This window comes from Artibeus jamaicensis, unplaced genomic scaffold, assembly GCF_021234435.1.
Source record: "Artibeus jamaicensis isolate MK-2021 breed Jamaican fruit bat unplaced genomic scaffold, CSHL_Jam_final contig_354, whole genome shotgun sequence".
Lineage (NCBI taxonomy): Eukaryota > Metazoa > Chordata > Mammalia > Chiroptera > Phyllostomidae > Artibeus > Artibeus jamaicensis.
This window is the reverse complement of record NW_026521803.1, coordinates 17,613,567-17,634,156: the sequence shown is the minus strand read 5'-3', so window position 1 is coordinate 17,634,156 and position 20,590 is coordinate 17,613,567. Positions and strand designations below refer to the sequence as shown.

At 36.8% G+C, this 20,590-nt stretch overlaps 1 protein-coding gene across 1 annotated transcript in view; it reads right to left on the bottom strand.

The window, feature by feature from the left end:
• Positions 1 to 20,590, bottom strand: part of ASXL3 (ASXL transcriptional regulator 3) — a 174,067-nt gene that overhangs the window by 123,313 nt on the left and 30,164 nt on the right. Inside the window, exons 2-3 of the mRNA XM_053664127.1 lie at positions 13,617 to 13,699; positions 2,316 to 2,318 (exon numbers count right to left, since the gene is read on the bottom strand). Coding sequence (XP_053520102.1) covers positions 2,316 to 2,318; positions 13,617 to 13,699 — 86 coding nt within the window. The remainder of the gene's footprint in view (positions 1 to 2,315; positions 2,319 to 13,616; positions 13,700 to 20,590) is intronic.

Below are 20,590 nucleotides of genomic sequence, written 5' to 3'. Positions count from 1 at the left end.
TGCACTCAACTTTCAAAACACATCTATAAAGGGACTGGCATATGCCTCTTCTTCCAGCTGCATCTTGGGACATAAATTTCGTGGCAATCCATATTAGACCTTGGAAATGAGAAAATCCTAAGTATAACATAAATAGAATAGAAAAAAAGAATCAATAGCAACAAGACAGAAGGACCCTGGCTCCCTGGATATTGGGGTATAGCAAAGTTCTCTCATCATTCCTTGGACTATGTACCTTGAAAGGAGACTATGATAAATGAACTTTTACTTGACTTAACCGCTAATTTTGGGACTCCATGATACCCATGCCAACACGTACACTAATTTATATAAATAGGCTATGCTATAAAGTAAATACAAATTAAAAATAAATTTTTGGTTCTCAATTCTCAAACTTGAGGAAATACCTAATCTTAAAATATTTAAATTAATTGTAAAACATTTAATATAATCAATAATATACAATTATAATAGATTTTCAAATTCATTTTTAAATTTTAATCTGTGTAAATACCCCAGAAAGATCAGAGCTCTACATCATTATCTTGTAAGAGCAAGACAATATATCATGAATTCATTACAGGAAGTGTTTGAGAGCTCCACATTGTCCTGGATTTAACCTCATTTGGTCCATAAAATTATCATTATATATGTTCCATATGCATTGATATGTTAAAGATTCACTTATCAAGAAAAGCCAATTGAGTTATTAATGCCAGAAAAAAAAGAATCAATAAATGAAAACTAGATTTTTGCTGTATGTTCACATTAGTTGACAACGTTGTCATTTACCCATTGGACTTGTCAGACCACCTGATTTTATTGTGATCACATTGAAATACTTTATTGTTATCCATTTTATGTTTTATAAAGAAGAGAGAAAAATTTAGTAACTATTGTATCACAGTGTCAGTGAAGAAATGGATTGGGCTGCAAGAGTCCAAAAGGGGCAATTCTGAAAGAACAGTGGGTGCTGGATGGCTCGTTTGCATCAAATTGTCTGCAGGCAAATCTATTTGCCCTTGCTTCACATATTAGCTCATATTACAGGCAGCCCTACAAATAAATAGAATAAGCATATTTAATAAAATGATCTCAGGCATTGTGCCTTACTGAGCTCACTGGCTCTCCACATCAGTCCACAAAGCAGGAGGTGATGCTTCCCTTATTCTCACTGTCCTCCTTTGGGCAAGGAAGGTCTTGATGGTGACAAGAAGCCAATGAGGTCAGAATCAAGAATATTAGATTAACGTCTGAAGTATACATTATGGTACAATCTCTCTTGTACCCCTAACTCCTGCCAAGAGTGTTACAAAGATGTACTACTGAAGGCAAATAAAATCAGGTAACAGAGAGTGACTGAATCAATGAAAACCCACCACTTCAGGAAAATCAATTGAAAGGCATGTCCCGTATAATAGTACCTTAGTATAGAAGATTTGTCTTTTCTTTATGTGGTCTGGCTATCCTTACTCCTCGCCTTTCACACATTCTTCTCAAATTCTGAAATAATCAGTCTCTTCTAAGTTTACTAGTTTTATTATGGTGGACAACTCATAGTTTTATTAGTTTTACTAGTTTTATTATGGTGGACAACTCATCTTCTCTAAGCCTTAGTTTATTAATATGTAAAATAAAAGTTTAAGACCATAAGGCCTGCAAAGTTCTTACCAGAAACAAAATGTTAAGTTCTGATTTAGACCTCACTCACATCTTAGATTGCATCCTAACGCAGGAGAGGCTGCTCTGAATGTCTTATGATTTTAAAGAAGTTTGATTTCAAATATATTCTCAAAGCATGGCTTAACAATGAGATAGTAATGATACCAGCAAATGGCGCCTGTATAAACTATTCCTGACTTTACCAAAGGATGTGATCCCTCAGCTGTGTGGAATTATTCAGCCCGCTACTCTCTTATCACAACAAATACTTCTAAGATAGGCTAGGGAATTTCTTCAGTGACCAGGGAGTTGAAAATTGTGTAAGGAAATGACTGGATTTAAAATTTAGATAATGATCTGCTCCTACTCAAAATTCTATAGACACTGTTTCACAATTCCTCATCACTCTCTTGAGAATCAGATAAGAATGTATCACTATATCTAATATGCAGACTAATTTATAAAACTTTGAAAACTAAAAGTTGTAAGTGGCTGATACAAAAGAATGGCATTTAAAAAAAGTAAATTAAGGAAATTCTAAAATTGAAAAATCAAGTTAACGTTTCCGATATTAAGGATGGATAAAAGAAGTGAGCAGGAAAATCTATTCTTTGTAATTTCAAATAGTACTTTCTGTATTCCTGATTAAGTACTTCCTTTGTTGGGTTTGGAAATATGGGGGAATTCCCAAATGATCTTTGCTAATCCAAATACTTAAGAATGTAAACTTTGAGCCATTCTTGAAACTCTCCCACTAGCAACAACTTGTTCCAATAAATCTTCATGAATATCATATATATACAGTCCAGCAGAAGTAATGCCTGCTTGAATGTGGTTGGTAGGGTATGTGAATGCTTTGCATGAGATGGACAGCAATTTGAACATTTTACCTAAAATGTCATATGGTTTGCTTGAGTATGATGTTATGTTACAGAATTACATGCTTATGATTCTGTAATAAAAAGGGGTGTTATTTGTGCCAGACCCTGTATGTACATATGTATGTATGTATGTATGTATGTGTGTGTATATATATATCTCAACCAGCAGGTCACCTCCAATAAATACAAATTAAGCAACAAATTAAACAATAATTATTGTACAAATTGTTCTATTTCATGCAGACATGCTACAGAAGAACTAAATGATGAATTCAGGCTAGCCGCAGTGACCTTAAGAGGATGTGCTCTGCCTGGAAATTTTATACCTGTCTTCTGTGAAAATAAAGAAGGAAGAGTGGTGTTTTTATACCTCCTGGTGGAAATACAAGGAAGGGTTGAGATGAGGAAGGGTGGGTAAGTATCTAAGATATAGCTTCTCTATAACAGTAAAGTATACATGATTGTTTTCTGCTTAAGCAAATTTCCCTTAAAATGTAGTAATGATGCTTCTGAACTTGCACGCACTTATTCATTTGGGCCTGCTTTCCTTTCCCTAGATGCAGTTCTTTCTTTCTTTTTTTATTATTTTATTGTGGTTCAATTACAGTTGTCTGCATTCTGCTCCCCCCACACTGCTACCCCCACCCCAGCCAAACCCCCTTTCCTCCCTAGATGCATTTCTTTAAAGGAGAACAATATCACTGACTTAACCTTCCCTACCTATCTATTTTCATGTAGTTGTTTCACACGGGTAGCAACTTCCACCCTCTAATATTGCCTTTTGCACTACCTACATTTTGTTAGCAACTCTTGTTTGACCAGTCCCATTTAGCAAGTTCCCCAGAAACAAGTTCCAATCTCTAAGTTCAGTACCAACAAGAAAACAGTAAGAGTCCTAAAAAGTCTTTGGCTCTTCCATTCCTCAAGGTATGCTTCCCACCAGCTCAGCTTTACCTTCTAAAATGAACAGCAAGAAGTTCCATTTCAGATATGTCCAGCTGCTGTCCATGGGCCCGGGTCTTCCCTCATGGCCACACTCCTCAGGGGGGACAGGCATGACAAGTTCATCTGAGTCTTTGTATCCTCCAAATCGAAGCGGGTTATGAAACATATTTTTCACTCTTCAAGCCTGTTTACAATTAGGCTTTGAACTGAAAGAGTCTCAACACACCTATATCTACAGGCTAGTCCTGATTATCAGTAATAGATAAGACACTCAACAATTAGCCAGAAAAACTGTTGAGGGGGGTGAGAAGAATTTACTCACCAGAATTTTATCACCAATACTTTTCTTAATAAAAACTTCATTAGGCTCGTGCTATAAGTATTTTAAAAGGTCAAGTGCAACTGGTTCTAAATCAGACATGAAATCCTTGTCACTTGCTAGCTGGATAAACTGCCTCAGTTTCTCTATTTATAATATGGGAAATATAGCATCAACCCACTTCAAAGATTCCTAAAAGATAATTGATGTAAAATCCTTAACATTGGGCCTAATATAGTTTAATGACGAAAAAGTTAGTTATTCTTTTAATGCTCAGCCTGCTATCCTCAATCCACTTGACACACTGCATAAAATATGGTATCTCAGCAAACGAATGGAGACAGATGTGTATTCCCTACAATAATAAGCTTATATTTGTGATGGAAAGGCATCACTTCTTGGCATGATGAAAATAGTATATTTTATTCAGAATTCAAGAGAGAATTTAGAAATTCCTAAATTTAAAAAAAATTTAAATAATAATAATTAAAAAACATTTTTCACTGGGCTAAATGCTTCCCAGAGAGTGGTTAAAAGACCTAATGAAATGGCGCAGAGAACAATGGTCTGCAACTGCGCTGGTAGATCAAAAACAGGGGCTACATTTTGTTAATCCAACAACTTTTACAGTCTCGAGAACAAAGTATATGCTTAATGAGTGAGAATGGAATGAATACATGCCTTAAAGCATCCACAAAACCCCCAGGATCTTACACAGTGAGCATAGTAGGTATGGAGTTTAACTGACTTCATATTACAATACCTGTATCTCCATGACTTTATTTTCATTTCTCTGATGTTCCTTAATTTGACTACTAAGCACCTGAAAAAGCTCTGTGCCTACATACCTGAGTACTGTGAACCTGGCCAGAAGATGATGACCCACTGAAGATAAAGCAGAGCCAGAACAGAAGCCCTGCACAGCACCCAGAACAGGCTTTAACTTTTAAAAAATATGTGAATAGAAATCAACTCTCTTCTTCTTTATTGCATTTACTGGGATAACACTGGTTAACAAAATTATACAGGTTTCAGGTGCAAATTTCTACAACACATCATCTGTACACAGTATTGTGTCCACCACCCAAGTCGAGTTTCCTTCCATCACCATTTATCCCCCCATACACTCCTCTACCTTCCCTCACCCCTCCTCCCCATGGCAATCACCCCACTGTTGTCTATGTCCATGAGTTTTTTTATTTCTTTTCTTTTTTGCTCATCCCTTCATTCCCCCAGAATCCCCCATCAGCTGTCAGCCTGCTCTCTATTTATGAGTCTATAAATTTCAGGCATACTCCCAGTCAATAATTATTAATTTGATTTTGTATAGGCATGTCAGAGGGTATAGGGTAAATAGTCCTTAATTGCCCTGAAAGAACTAAAACTTATTCTTAGGAATTATGCACTGTAGCTTTTAGAAAACCTGGCTTAACAAACTGTCATAATTTTTATTCCTCTGAAAACAAATCAACTATAAAAAGAAGTCCCCATGTCAGCGTATCAACTGTTTTGCATTTGAATTACGCTGCAAGTTCAAAACAATGAAGCAAAACTAAAATCATTTAGGCATGTGGCAATTAAGAGCACAAGCAATGAAATGAAGAGATACAGAGAAAAATGCCAAAAATTAAATGAAATCACCCCAGTTAAATGCCTATTCCTCCCCAAAGATTTTCACCTGCATAGATCCTTAGAAAGGCTCATCTACAAATGTAATTTTATATCCATTTCTGCTTCTATTTCTGCACTGAAATGTTTATAGAGAGTTCAGTATTTCGGGAGTAAATTATACCTAGATCTTGATAAAGCTGAAATCACCTAAATTACCCTTTAGTTCAATTATTTGGAAGAGTGGAGAAAGTTTGACAAAATAAAAAGGTGTATTAAGAAATGGCCATTTCATAGCTGTAATTGCATACCTTAGTGAATATTGATGCCTTGAGGTATATATGCAGTCACCACAGCTATTTTTACCAAAGGCTTCAAATAAAATCCAAATCAATTTATGTTATGTGAATTTACACATTTTATTTGAACACAAAACACCTCAAATATTCTATTGGTTTATGTTACAAATAACATGAAAACACACACTAGAAGTACATTAAAATGGAAGCACAGTGCAGCTTTAAGCATATTGTTATGAGAATACCTTCCAAGATAATCCAGATACTCAAAATTTGAGAAATATTCTTATGGTATGCCATGAATTCTGAAAACATAAATTTCCAAATTCTGAATCACTGTTATGAACTGAATTTTCATATACTGAAGTCCTAGCCCCTGGTGTGGCTGAATGTGGAGATGGGACCTCTAAGGAAGTGGTTAAGGTTGTATGAGGACATAATGATGGGCCCTTGATCTCACGGGAATAGCCTGCTTATAAAAGACATTGGAGAGTTCACTCTCTCTTCACACACACCTGAGAATGGCCATGTGAGGACATGGCGGGAAGGTGCCTATCCACAAGCCAAGAAGAGAGCCCTCATCACAAACCTACCCTGATAGACCTTGATATGGGACTTCTAACCCCCAGAAATGTCAGAAGATAAATTTCTATTGTTTAAGCTATCCTGCCTATGGTGTTTTGTTGTGGCTGCCTCGGCAGATTAAGCCCATCACATATGGCTTCGATCTGGGAACCAGGAAAAGTGCTGTTCCAACTTTGATACATTAAGTGAGGCATTCTATCTGAAAATCGCTTCCTCCCCATTTGGCAATCTAATTCTATTGCCTCTTATGGACCAATGGGATGACTACCAGAAATGCAATCCTCCAACACACACACACACACACACACACACACACACTATAGAGTTCATGAATGATAATGGGGGAAATTTCACCAGGACGGCAAGTAGTCAACTGTGGCTGCAACCCCAGATGCTTGAACACAAAGGCTTGTTAGTGGCCCAAGTACAGACTCATTAGGGGTGTGCTAAGGAGTTTAAAACTGATCCCACAGGGTAACATTTCACATAATCATTTTTTAACTCAGGAAATGCTTCCAGAGTAATATATAATCTTATCATCCCCTTGAAGAATTATCTTAATGACTTTGTTAATATAAAAATAATTTTAAGTAAAAATAGTTTCACTTGACAAATTACATAATTATTTTAAAACAAGTAGTAATATCCACATATAAATTATGAATTCTTACATACAAGTTTTATACCAGTTAATTTAAAGCTAATTAATTATGTACAAAAGGGAAAATAATGCTATCCAACAACATACTAAGTGATACATTTTGGGAGGAACCAAATGGGTATAAAAATACCAGGTTGAAATTTCAAAAATCTCACCTAATTGTACTCTGAATTATCATAACATCATACATTTATTCAGATGTCATCTGAATAGGAAAAAAGAATCATACCAGTTTTATCTAATTATCACTGAACATACAACTGACAATAGCTTTTGATGCAGACTTTACTAGCTGCAATACATTCTCTGGAATATTGTGGGTTGTCAGTTAACAACTTGCTACTGTAGGTGGTATTTCTTGAGAACAAAAATGAATTTAAGAAGGGGGAGAGAGCGTTTAAAGAAGACAGTGTGTTAATCTAGTTAAGAAATTATAGGTGACCCATTTTGTGATTTTGTATATGGTGACAAATAGTAATCTAGTATATATCCCCCAAATTTGAAAATAACTATTTGTAATGATACACGCACCCCCACGTTCACCGCAGCATTCATGGTGCTTAAGACACAGAAACAACCAAAGTGCCCTTTGATGGATGATTAAAGAAGATGCGTCACATACATACAATGCAATACGACTCAACCATAAGAAAGATGGAATACTGCCATTTGTGAAATGACCTGGATAGATCTTGAAAACATTATGCTAAGCAAAATAAGTCAGGTGGAAAAAAAAATCAAGAACCATATTTCACTTACACGTGGGATATAAAACCCAAAACAACAAATGAACAAACAAGACAAACAAAAACTCATAGATGCAGACAATAGTATGGTGGCTACAGAGGGAAGAGGGTGGGTCAACGTAGTGAAGGGTAAAGCAGGTTAACTATATGGTGATGGAAGGTGACTTGACTTTGGATGGTGAGCACACAATGTAATCTACAGATGACATATTATAAAAGCAGACACTCGAAACCTATATAATCTTATTAACCAATTCTGCCCCAACAGATTTAATTTTAAAAAGAAATTATACATGTACAATTGAATGAATGAGTGGCAAAGAGTGGGGATACCAAGAAAGAAAGTTGTATTTAGGAAACAGAACTAACACTAGCCCAGTAGCACATGGGCACGGGGGTAGTAGGGAAGTGGAGAGTTAGGAATGAATTTAATTTAAATTTCTAATCTGAGTAATGATAACAAGAAAAATCTATGTCAACTGAGAGATAGATTATATATTCCAAAGGCTTGTTTATACACACTCATGTGCACACCTACCTACATACATATATATACTCAGATGGCCCTACGTTTGTTTAATAGCACCATTGTCTCATCCATCCCTAAGTAGCTGACGGTTCCCACCATTCACACAATGAGAGGATTAAACATGGGCAAATGGCAGGGATGACACTGTGAGTTAACACTGTAGTTGTAAAATGCCCCTACACAAACAAGCTCGCCCACCATTTCAGTTCGAAAGGATGGATGCCAACATGGAGTCTGGAGATAAGAATTGATTTCGCAGTAGAAATTATTTGTGTTTCTTTCTTATCTCCAGACAAAACATTTCAGCAGCAAGAAAGAATCATCTCCTATAGCACTAATTAGAAACATAAATCTCGCCGAGAAAAATGCCAGGAAATTTTATTGTTTGTCACTATACATGGTAATAGAATTTTCTGACACTTTATTCCCCTGGAAAATTGCAACATCTTTAATAGACCACTGCCCAGTGGAGATCCTAATTTCCATGTATCATAATAGAAATTAGAAAACAGATAACATGCAAAGCCCTAAGACAAGTAGCTAAAAACAAATTTATTCTCAGAATTATCAGTGGGAATAAAAAGTTTCAATGATAACAGAATAATTACAAAGTCTTAGATTGTCAATTGCATGTTCCACATTGCAAAATCAAAAAAAAAATATGCCCATATTCTGAGTAACACGAAACGCAACAAAGATTATTTATAAACCTTTTCAAATGTCCCTACTGTGACAGGTAATTATAGACTGCTGATCTGTAAATGGCTGATAAAATCTAACACAGATTTTTTTTTAAGTAAGGCAACTGAAATGTAAAAAGGTGCCTCATAAATACTGCCCTGCCCCAACCCAAGTATGATTCACGTGTGGTTTTTTTATTGCTTTGCAAGAACTTTTTCTTGCCTTTGTTTTATGACTGCCTCACCTCCATTAAAAAACTATTTACTTATTATCAAATAATAGGAAAACCATACCACAGTTCATGCTGCATTAATGACAGGAATCTTGTAATGATAATGCCCAACACATAAAAACTTATGCTTCACTGATGAACAGCTGTTCTGCTCTTGCTAGTAAGTGTTACAAGCCTTGCTCCTTGACCTTCCGAACCAGACAGGTCACTATAACTGAGCTCACATTCCTTTGGAAGCATTGCTTTAACAATTACATGAGCAGAGAAAAACATTCTCGGGCATCAAAAATCCCTCAGTCCTCTTTGTAAAGGAATTATAACGTCTGAAACAGCAAACTAAAACCAGAAAAACGGAATTAGACAACTCCCAAAGTCAGCAGCCAAACCAACATAACTGGAGTTACCCCTCTTTTTCTAAAAATACTTGTATTTATTGCAGACAAGACCATATTCTACAGCAGCATGCTAACTCCCCAAGGAAGTGGCAATGTTTAGCCAAGAGCCCAAGCAGGCAGGTTAGACACCCATCCATGAAAGACTCAGATGGCAATACGCATGTTTTTATCCCTTCTCTACAAGCAGCATTGCGATTTGACTGATGACAAGATTCTGATCATCTGAAAAGCATTCATACTGCTGTTTTATCAATTGTTGGCAAGTCATAAACACAGAGCAACAGAAGCCTGAAAATAATCAGTCAGAATCAGGAAGAGCAAGTATAGAGATGGACCAGAGTAAAACTGCATTGATAGAATCTTCTATGCTATTATAGAGAAGGAAATTAAAACTTACCGAAATATATTTTCATCAAAAAGACAATTCTAGGAAATCAGGCCATGGTACTATTAATTTTTTCAATAAAAAAAAAATCTGCCATCCTAACAATTTATTATATTCCCAGACCTTTTTAAAACCACATGGAAAGAAAGTCTATATTTCAGTTTGGCTTTTCCAAATAGAATTTAATCATACACTACACATTTCATCAAAACATGAAAAAGATATGCAGAACATGATAGAGAAAAAGATGTCCTCTTTTTATCTTGTCTACATGAAGAGTATGCAATTTAAAGTGTCACTTGAAAAAGATCACATAAGGTGTCAAGAATTTCATCTCAGTCAAATAAATTAACAATATCACATATACTGAACACATTCAAACAGTCATATCAGCTTTGCCAAAATTATTGGTGTATTTTTTCTTTTATGTTACAAGTTTAAACTGACAGCACTTCCAGTGTTTGAAAACAAGCAACAGTATAATAACCTTACTTGTTCGTAGATGAGCTGCTGGAGACTAACGGCACGCATATATTGAATGGGACTCCCACAAAAACCGTTAGATTCCTTTTGATTACAGCAAACTATTGAAGAGGATGACAAATACAAGCAGCTTCTCTAAACGCAAGCCAAAGTCATCGCCAGGCACCAGCAAATTAACATCTTGATAAAGAAGATTATTTACTCAACAAATAATCACTGAGTATCTCTTGAGTACTAGGAGTGCTAGATACCTGCCCTGAAAGAGCTCACAGACCAATGGGAAGACCTACAAGGACAAAATTACAGCACAGCCAGGTAAATGCTACAGGAGCTGTGCCTGGAACACAGAATAAAAGACACCCCCGCCCCCCAGCCAGGGTACCTGAGACAAATGGCACAATTCCAAAGCCAGATTTATAAAGATGTCGAATTACAAAACCAATATCCTCTTTTCTAGGATGCTCAGTGCGTGGGTGGGGAGTATTTGCGAGAGCACTGCTAACATGACCTCTCATCCGCAGAGGAGACTACCAGGGGGTTATAGTCACATTAGTAACTTTCACAGTCACTCCCCTCCCTTTACCAGGCATATCATAACCCTGGTTTCTTGAAAAAATACATAATTACTAAATACCTAGAAACTAAACAGCTATGCTTGACCTCATGATGATGAGATTTCTAAATGTAACTCTACTTAGATACAGTTACACTTCACTTACTCAGCTACCTTAAATATTTGGAGAACACAAAAGGTAGCAAAACTGTACATTAAGTGGGCAAAATAAATGTTAGAATCTGCTTCCTAAAACATACATTCATGTAGGAAAGCCCCAAAACTCACTCAAAATCTATATACTTTCCTTTTATAGATGCAAACTAGAAAGAGGAAACAAGAGTGGTGGCTGATAGACTGGCCATAAGTAACGGGTCCCCACTGACAGGAGGAAGGAGATTTAAACAAATTTAGAAATAAATGAGAACATAAAATGCATAATCTGAGGCCCTTTGATATAAAACTGATTTTACAGAACAGAATTTAAATAGAACTATCATTTTTTCTTTGCCTGCTCAACTTGCAAATTCTTTGCAGCTACTTTCAATATTACTGCACTGGTTTATCAGCATTTGCAAAAAATATCTTTTTTCTTTACAGAAGAACACAGTATTGGGGGTGGGGCACAGGTATGGTTGTATTTAGAGGAATGAAAAGTGAGGTTTTCTATTTCATTGTTCTTTACTCTTTAAAGAAGCTATTTCTTTTGTTTGTTTGTTTTAACTGTAACTACATATGCTTAAAACCCTTTAATGTGCCATTCTGGGAAGAGAGGTATTTTGAAAAAGATGAAATAATGCTGTTATAATAATAAATATAATTAAAATGCTGTTCAGAGCCAGGGTACAAAAATTTTATATCTCAAGGTACATAACAACATAGTCACCCCCGTGGAGAAGAATAATGTAATGAACAAATTTCAAATGTGTGCATATAAGGCGTGCTTTTTATGTCTGTGTTGGCAGATTCCCCTGGCACAGACCCCACATTCGATAGGAGCTACCCCCTCTTTCTTTTGGCTGTAGCACAAACATTTTCAGTGCTTTCTAAATGGCACAACTATTTTCAAGGTTTCTGACAGGCAGCAAGGAGAGAATCAGTTTCCAGGTGCCCCCACTTTGCTCTCCAACTCCTCACACTGACACCTGGCTTGGAGACCAGACTCTCCCCTCACAGGGCTGTGAGGCTCTCTCTGTCAGCAATGTCCCTCCCCACTGCTGCCTGCACTCAGTGGAAGAACAATCACCGCAAACGCAGTCACGTAATGTGTAGTTACATTCCTCAGTCTCTTCCTTCAGAACGGGCAGAGAAAGCCTCTAAGAAAGACAAAAATTTGAGCCTAGTTGGACCATTCCACACTAAATTGTGATGTTCATGAACTCACTTCCAAAAGATGCATCTTACACAGGTAGAGGCTGATATCGCCCACACTTTACAGTTTTGGAAGTTGCAGGTAATACTGATTTATTAGGAAGAGTTCACCTTGGGGGGATATTCATTTCTCTCAGCAGTTCTATCTCCGGATCAGTCAAACCATTCAAAAGATAGCTCAACAGGTTTCATTTTCACCAGGTTACCGCCACTGCATGCTCAGTGGCTTGCTGGTAAACAAACTTCATACAAAAAAATTCACTCTACATAACACAGTTGATAACATACATACACAACAATGCTATGGTTATTTTATCCTCTAACAAACTTCTTTTTTTCTCCTTAACTCCAAAATTGTAAAATGAATAAATAAATAAAAATAAAGAATCATCATAGATAAACAAAATGTGCCATATCCATACAATGGAATATAATTTGGCAACAAAAAAGGAATGAAGTACTGATTCATGCCACAACACGGATGCAGTTTGAAAAAGCTATGCTAAGTGGAAAAAAACTCATCACGAAAGGCTACATATTGTATATTTTATATATGTGAAATGTGCAGAACAGGCAAATCCACAGACAGGAACAGTAGATTAATGGTCACCAAGGGCCAGGGAGAAGGGAATGGTGAATGACTGCTAATGGGTATCAGGGCTTCATTTTAAGGTGGTGAATATGTTCTAAAATTAGAAAGTTGTAATAATTGCCAGATTTGTGACTATACTAAAAACCACTGAATTGTACATTTAAAATGCTGTATTTTATGCTGTATTAATCATACCTCAATACCATTCTTAAAAGGCTCAATAACTAATTAATGACGTTCCAAGTATAGAAGTTCTAAATATAAGAGGACTATATTTTCAGCCACATTTATTGGCACTTGGAATTTTCTCAGGGTGAGCTCATCTTTATATCCTAGGACCTGTCTATTCAGCCTGTAAAAGTGTTTCTCTTTCACTATTCACTTTCAGAAACACAGTCTCCTCTTAAGGAAAGAGAAGGGGGAGGGTTCCAGTAAGTGGATAATTCACAGAGCGCTGTGCTTTATTAACAAAGCATGCTCAATATTAATCCACCCAGTATAATTTATTAAGCCAACAAGGAGTTCCAAGGAAATATCTGGTCATCCAAATATTTGGCAGCCACACAAAATTTGCCATTAGTTAATTCACAATCAACTATAATATGAAAAGGTAGCTACATCTATTGCTTGACAACTAGTGGCCATTATTAATCAATAAATTGGGAAATGTTGCAAATATAAATACTGACCTTGTTTCTTTTAACCCTTCTTTCTGAATGACTTCCAATATCTGCTTTGCTGTCATTGGTGAGTTGGGGTATTTTTCTAGTGCCTGAAAAATAAAAACAAACATAAGATTCATAGATTATTGCATGGAAGCATACAAAATGAAAACGAGTGAATCATGCAGTGTTCCCTTAAAATTTTACAGGGGAAGGGGCTGTTATATCAAAATAAGGTCCCATCACACAACTGAAGTGTCCAAAGAAAGAATGTAATTTTTTCTGGACTTTATGGCAATTTCTGCAACATATAGGGGCCATTCTTTTTAAAAAAGTCACAAAGGCATACACACCAATAATAAAGGTGAAACTTTAAAAAAACCAAGTTAATAAATGTATATCATTTCCTTTATTAAAAATTGCTAGTATTATATGGTTAAAGACATGCTTTCAGGCTGTTAAAATGTTTCCTAAATTTCCAGGACCTTGGAAAAGAAACATGGAGCCTGAGTACTACACCAAGAGCATAGAACAAAGTGCTGGTTAGAAATAACCACACTGGATTCACATTTTGATCAACCTATTTTACATTAAAAAGAAAATCAGAAAAAAGGTCCTTCATGACCAAAATGGAAAGAAGCGTACAGAAACCCAAGTAACTCATTACAGTGTGCTTTCCAGTTCAGCTCAGTTTCCTTTCTTTTGCCTTTTCCAATTAATGTCAAGTAAACCCCTGCCTCTTCCCATTCAGCCTATCTCAGTTTTACAAACGGAGTCCCATTTTTCTCTCCCTCTCTGTCCTACTTCTACTGAGTAGAAGGGATTTCCTTAAAGTGTGGGGAATACACAGGACACAGTTATGTCCACAGGCATTAGACCGTCCGCCCTGGAAACCAACTTCTTTTATTTAGCCAGGGACTTAACTGCATGTACTGAAAGCAGTAAAGAGCAGTGACCACACTGCTCAGCAACAGAGACAACCGGGGCCGCCTCTGGGTACGAGAAACAAGTCTGCACACGTCTTCACCACGACTTCCTCCAAGGGCAGACAGCACCTACTTAAAGACGCTGTTCAGAAGCTTCTGCACAAGTCATGGCCCTGTGCAACTTAAAGAGTCTAGAGTTTTGATTTGTGATGATTTACTGGAAGGCTCATAATTATTAAGAATTAACAGGGGCACTCTAAAAGTTATAAATTGAAAAGGCTTTCAAATCTGCTTATAATAGCTCTGTGATTGCTCCTGCTATCAATGGCCAAATTTCAACTAAGTCACTGGTGAAGGTTCTGTTCATCAGGTCCTCCAATGAGTTTCATACAGGCAGCCCCACCTCACCACTGGGGCTCCTTTCCTGGTTTCTCCTGTCTACTTTCCAGGTAATTTCCCCATTTTTCCCAGTCCAGATCAGTCCCTTAGTCACAGTTGGGAAGTTCTTTAAAGAATATAGAAATACGAGCTATGCTAGAAAGGTCATGTCATTAGGGAAGAAGAAAAATTGTCCTCGCAAAGGGGGACACTGAGAGCTGAACTGAAAACTGGGAAAGGGGGGAAAGAAACGCAGGCAGAGCTGCGTAGGGAAGAGGACTAATGTGTAAAAATATTGCTGAAAAAAGGCAAGAAGGAAACTGCACAATAGAGCTGAAAATGGGAAAGATTAGACCACAGGGAAGGGAGGGAAATAGACATGAAAACAAAAAAAAGCTGACAGAATTTTTAAAATAAGAAGAACTGTAAGTAGAGAAGTGCGTACTTATGAATCACTGGAAGGAGATGCTGTGGTCACATGGACTATATATGGGGTGGGCCTCACCCCAAATGATGGGCAATGCTGGGGACATTCATGGTCTCTCATAGAAGATATGGGCAGAAGGTCAGTAGACACAGACATACACAAGTAAGCAAGCAAGGAAGAAGGGGACTGGCGGGGAGAGGCACAGGATGGCAGAAAGAAGGGGTTGGGTTAGAGGAGAAAGGAGAGAAAGGGGGAAAATTGAGCTGAACTGGGAATGTCCAAAAGGCAAACTGATTACATCGAGAAAGGGCCGAAGAGGAAACTCCGGTGTACTGGGCAATGTTTTAACGAAAATTTGGGTGCACTTGAAAGTGGGGTTACTCACTGTGGAGGATTCCCTGTTTCTCTTCCTGAGTACAGGCCCCTCAGCACACCTGGGCAGCTCCTCCCAGCAATTGAGAGAATTTGGATAGCCCTGTCCCCTTCTCTATGACATCACATCCTACTCTACAAAGGAAGTAAAAGTGCCAAGAATTACATCATGAACTGGATGAGAGGCAGGAAGGAAGTGATGAAGCCACACAAACACCAGAAGCCACCCTCCGTTCCTGCAAGACAGAGAAAGGAGACAGAGAAGGAGAGGTTCCTGGGTTGAGCAAACTTCACTGAACTAGCTCTGTGAACATTAAAAGAACAAACGGCAGGGAGAAATTACCTTCACAGAACAAAACATTGATACCATCAAAATAATGTGACACATGGCAGAGACGTGAATCAGACTCGCAGGCAGCCATTCACAAACACCAAGGTGGGGAGGAGCCACAGTCAGAGTGAGGCGGCCACCCAGGCCCCCCAGCCCCAGTGATCAGACCGCCCCCAACAGTCTCCTGGTTGGACATACAGCTTCGCACGTCCTGCCAAGCCATCCTTTCTGGATTGTCTTTCAAGACATTTTCAAATACTAGTACTTGACTAGGCGTTCAGTTAATTAGCACTCTTTTCAAATTTAACATGTTCCTCCAATTACTTTCCACCTTGTACCTACTTCTTTAGAAAATGCGGTCAAGGATGCAATAGAGCAGAGAAGGAAGTAGGATTTTTAAGACCGTTTATCACAATAAGATTTTTCCAGAAATAGATCCAATAAATATTTCAGAACATCAAAATAAGTTCAAATTGGCTTGGGCAATAATGATGTAATTGTGACAAAATAGAAAATCCAATTTTAAAATTTGCCATGGGTGATTATTTAAAATGATCTTGCTTTCTTTCCGTAAAAATTTAAAAAATGAAAATCATACCCATTTTATTAAAAACAAAATTCATCCACAGGCCTACAACCAAGAATATTAACCACCACTAATATTTGTTTTCTTTCTAGTTTTTCTATTTTACATATGATTTTTAATATAATTCTATAAAATACATGTATATACTATTAGCTGTCACACTGTTCTCCACATAAATTGAATTCTTCAAAATGGGCATCATAATAAACACTTCACTGATAGTAGGCATCATTCATATTCTTTTTTTTCTTTTATTTAATTATTGTTCAAGTACAGTTTTCTGTACTTTTACTCCCATCCCAGCCCACCCCCCCAGTGCTTCCCCACCTCCCTCCCATTTCCACCCCTGTTAGTTGTTGTCCATGTGTCCTTTGTACTAGTTCCTGTGAATCCTTCCCCTTTTTCCCCTGAAATTCCCTCCTCTCTCCCCGCTGGTCACTGTCAGCCTCTTCTCTATTTCAGTGTCTTTGGTTACATTTTTGCTTGCTTGTTTCTTTTGTTGTTTAGGTTCCTGTTAAAGGTGAGATCATATGGTATTTGTCATATTCTCTTTAAAAATCCATTAATAAATATAGATACCCAAAGAATATATTGAATGTAACATTTTTAGAGTATTATTGAGTCAAAGAATGTGAGTTCTGTTATGTCTCTTGACATACTGCCAATTGTTTGCAGAAAGACTTTTGCAATTTGTACTCTCACCAAGCAGAACTGAATCTACCTCCTTTGCCCCAAGTTTATCAGTATTAAGCATTATCTCAGTAGATCAAATAAGTGGTAATTCATTGTTGTTTTTATTATCCTTCTGTAAACACTAAGGAGGATAAAGATATTTTTAAATGAATATCCTGTGGGATAGGATATGACACTTGGGATATTTCTGTTTTTCTTATTAACATGTAAAAATCTCTTCATAAGGTAAGATTTTGAATATTAGTAAAATAGTTATTCTTTCGTTGCTTACCTTTTGGATATTTTAGGGTGATATGCAAAACTTTCTATTTCACGTTAACAATTCTATCAAAATTTTCCATGGTGACATCGTTCTTCTGTCTAGAAATTCCTTTTATGCAGAAAGCATGCAAATATCTACAAATACTTCTTCCAAATATTTTTTGTTTTTATTTTTAAATTCATCTAGAATTCATCTTGTTGTACCAAGGTGAAGCACTAACTGAAGTCTCCCACCTCCTATTAATAAGTAAAGATTCCCCAATATAATCTGTTTCATAAGTGTGTCATAATTAGTAAGGCATCCTCTACCACCTGTTAATATTACAGCAATGAAAACCCTTTTGGATGAGAAACGAGTGAATAAATGTGGGAACCCATTATACAAAATGCACAAAAGCAGAGCTGTTATTGTTGAGTCGGAGACACAAGAGCTCAGAGGTTCCACACTCTCTCTCATGGCTAAAGGAACTTCTGGGCATTTTCAGGGTCTCTGAAATGAACTGCAAACCACTGAACTTGGGGCTCATCCAGGAGTCCGGTTGTGTTCTCCTGGGCTTCCAATCAACTGTGGTGCCAAAATCACACTACTTTAAATTGCTGTCATAGTATAATACAATTTCTTCATCTGGATAGGACACTGCTCTCATCGTTGCTTCTTACATTTTTAATTGCTCGTGTCTTTATATTTCCAGATGAAATTTAGATTGGAATTAAATGAGACATCTAATTAAATTTTTAAGAAATTTACACATATTGTTCCATATATTTGTTTTATTTTATAAACTGTAATAAGCTTTTTATTATTTTACATTTTCAGTTGCAACTATGAACATACTTTTTGATATAATAGTCTCAAACCACATTGCTAATACATACAAAAGCCAGTGAATTGTGATAATTATTGTCTATATGAACAGCAAATTGAATTCTTAGTAGTTCCAGTGGAACAGAATCATATTTTCTTTAAATAATGTGAATTGCGTCTCCTTTCTAATAGGTCTATTTTCTCTTTCCTACATTATTTGCTTTAGATAAAAACTGATTTTTTTCTAGCCCCTGTCAAAAAACTTTTGCTGAAAAATGAGCTGCTTTGTAATTTATTTCCTCAAAACCAGGCCCTTAAAACCACTGAGTTTCCTTAAGAATATCCATAGCTCAAATCAGTAGAACTAGTGAGTACGGCCAGGAGAAAAATGTAACTGGAGACCACTGGCCAGATTTCACCTTCTCTTCTGCACGAATCAAAGTCTGAAACAGCATTCAATCTTTCCATAAAATGTTCTTTCTTTCTATGTAAAACAAATTGTTCTCCTGTGTTATTGCTGTATTTGGGGTTTGTCCTCACTGTGTGCTCTAACATTGTATCCTGCACCTCTCATGCTCAAAGTGCTTTCAATTCTCAACCGCCTTTTCCTTCTTCTGCACCACTACCCCCAGCAGTTTCAAATTCAGCATTTCTCTCTATAAAGGGGAATTTCCATGGCTAGAGACACAAATATATACAATCAGCTACCGTCCTAGCAAAGGATCCTCTTGTATTTTTGAGGATGTGAATAGATGTACAGAATTGACAAATACACCAGTGGATTGATTTCACCCTCTTCACTTATATGATTAACTATATGAGGGCCTATCTCAAATGCATCTCAGTTCATGCAACCTGAGGCAACACAGGCTCTTCCTAGAAACCTCCTCCCCCAGACTTTTACGTGTCACAATAGAATGAAAAAAGAAAAAAAAAGGATATTAATATAGTTAAGAGAAGGAGAGAGGCAGTTTGCCAAATCATCAAGGGCATAGGCCAAGCTAAGAATGTATTTTTCTGTTTTAGGTTCAAACATGTTAACCTATTAAATATAATACTTCAAATATTTTAAGACTTACTCAAGATTTCCTTGGTGTCTCTCAAATAGAAAATTCATCTCAAGTATCCCTAAGATAAATACATTAGACCAGTGCTCATCAATGATTAAAATAGTTACTTTGGGGCCCTAAATAAAATATGCTGAGCTTACTGATTTGATTGCAAAATAAAAAGAGCTCCACAATTTAAAACCACATCTGTCGTGTGTATTTAGCCTTATGGAATCCCAAATGAGTACCAAACACCAGGCTCTATCCCCTTCCCTAACAGTACTGTGTCTTCCCTTAATCCATCCTAGCATTTCACTAAAATACTCAGCTGTCCTACGGAAATAATTTGGGGATTACAAATTAAACCATTACACACACACACACACACACTCTCTCTCTCTCTCTCTCTCTCTCTCTATATATATATATATACACACTGTAGAATTACAGAGTACTTTCACACAACATATATTATTTCACTTGCTTTAATACAATGATTTTATTTTATTTGACATTTATGACAACTTGGAGAGACACATAGAATAAGGCAGTTAGCTTATTCTAAGATGCACAAAGTTGAAGTAATTGGCCCAAGGTCATACAACTATTAAGTGGAAGGACAAGACTTGTATATATGATGATGTTCATGATGATGATGTTTAAATATAGTAAGAGCAGCTAATACTTACTAGACAGCTCCTCCATGCTAGGTCTCTTGGGGACCTGCATATAGTGCAATAGATTCTGGGATTCATATATTTAACATTCTTATTTCCGCTATTCCTGAGAAACCTCAAAGATCCATGTCATTTTAATGAAACATGAATTTGGATCACTGGTCAAATTCAGATGAGGAAATAAATCATGTAAAAAATGACAGCACACCTTGCCGAAAGCTAAATTAGGTTATTCTCTATTCCTAAAATATGTGATTACGATGTAAGGGCTCAAAGACAATGCTTATAATTTTTCTATTCTACTTACGTAAGTTTTATGGGGGAATTATATGCCATAGGCCATAACAGTATATGTGACTTAAAAAATACAGAAGTTGTGTTACAATAGCCTCCATAGTCAGGCCTACTTCACCCAGGAGAATGCAGCCTCCAGTATGACAAAGTGTCTATGAAGTCGGGCAGCTCATAAGTGAGGGGTCTAGCCCACTTGACACTG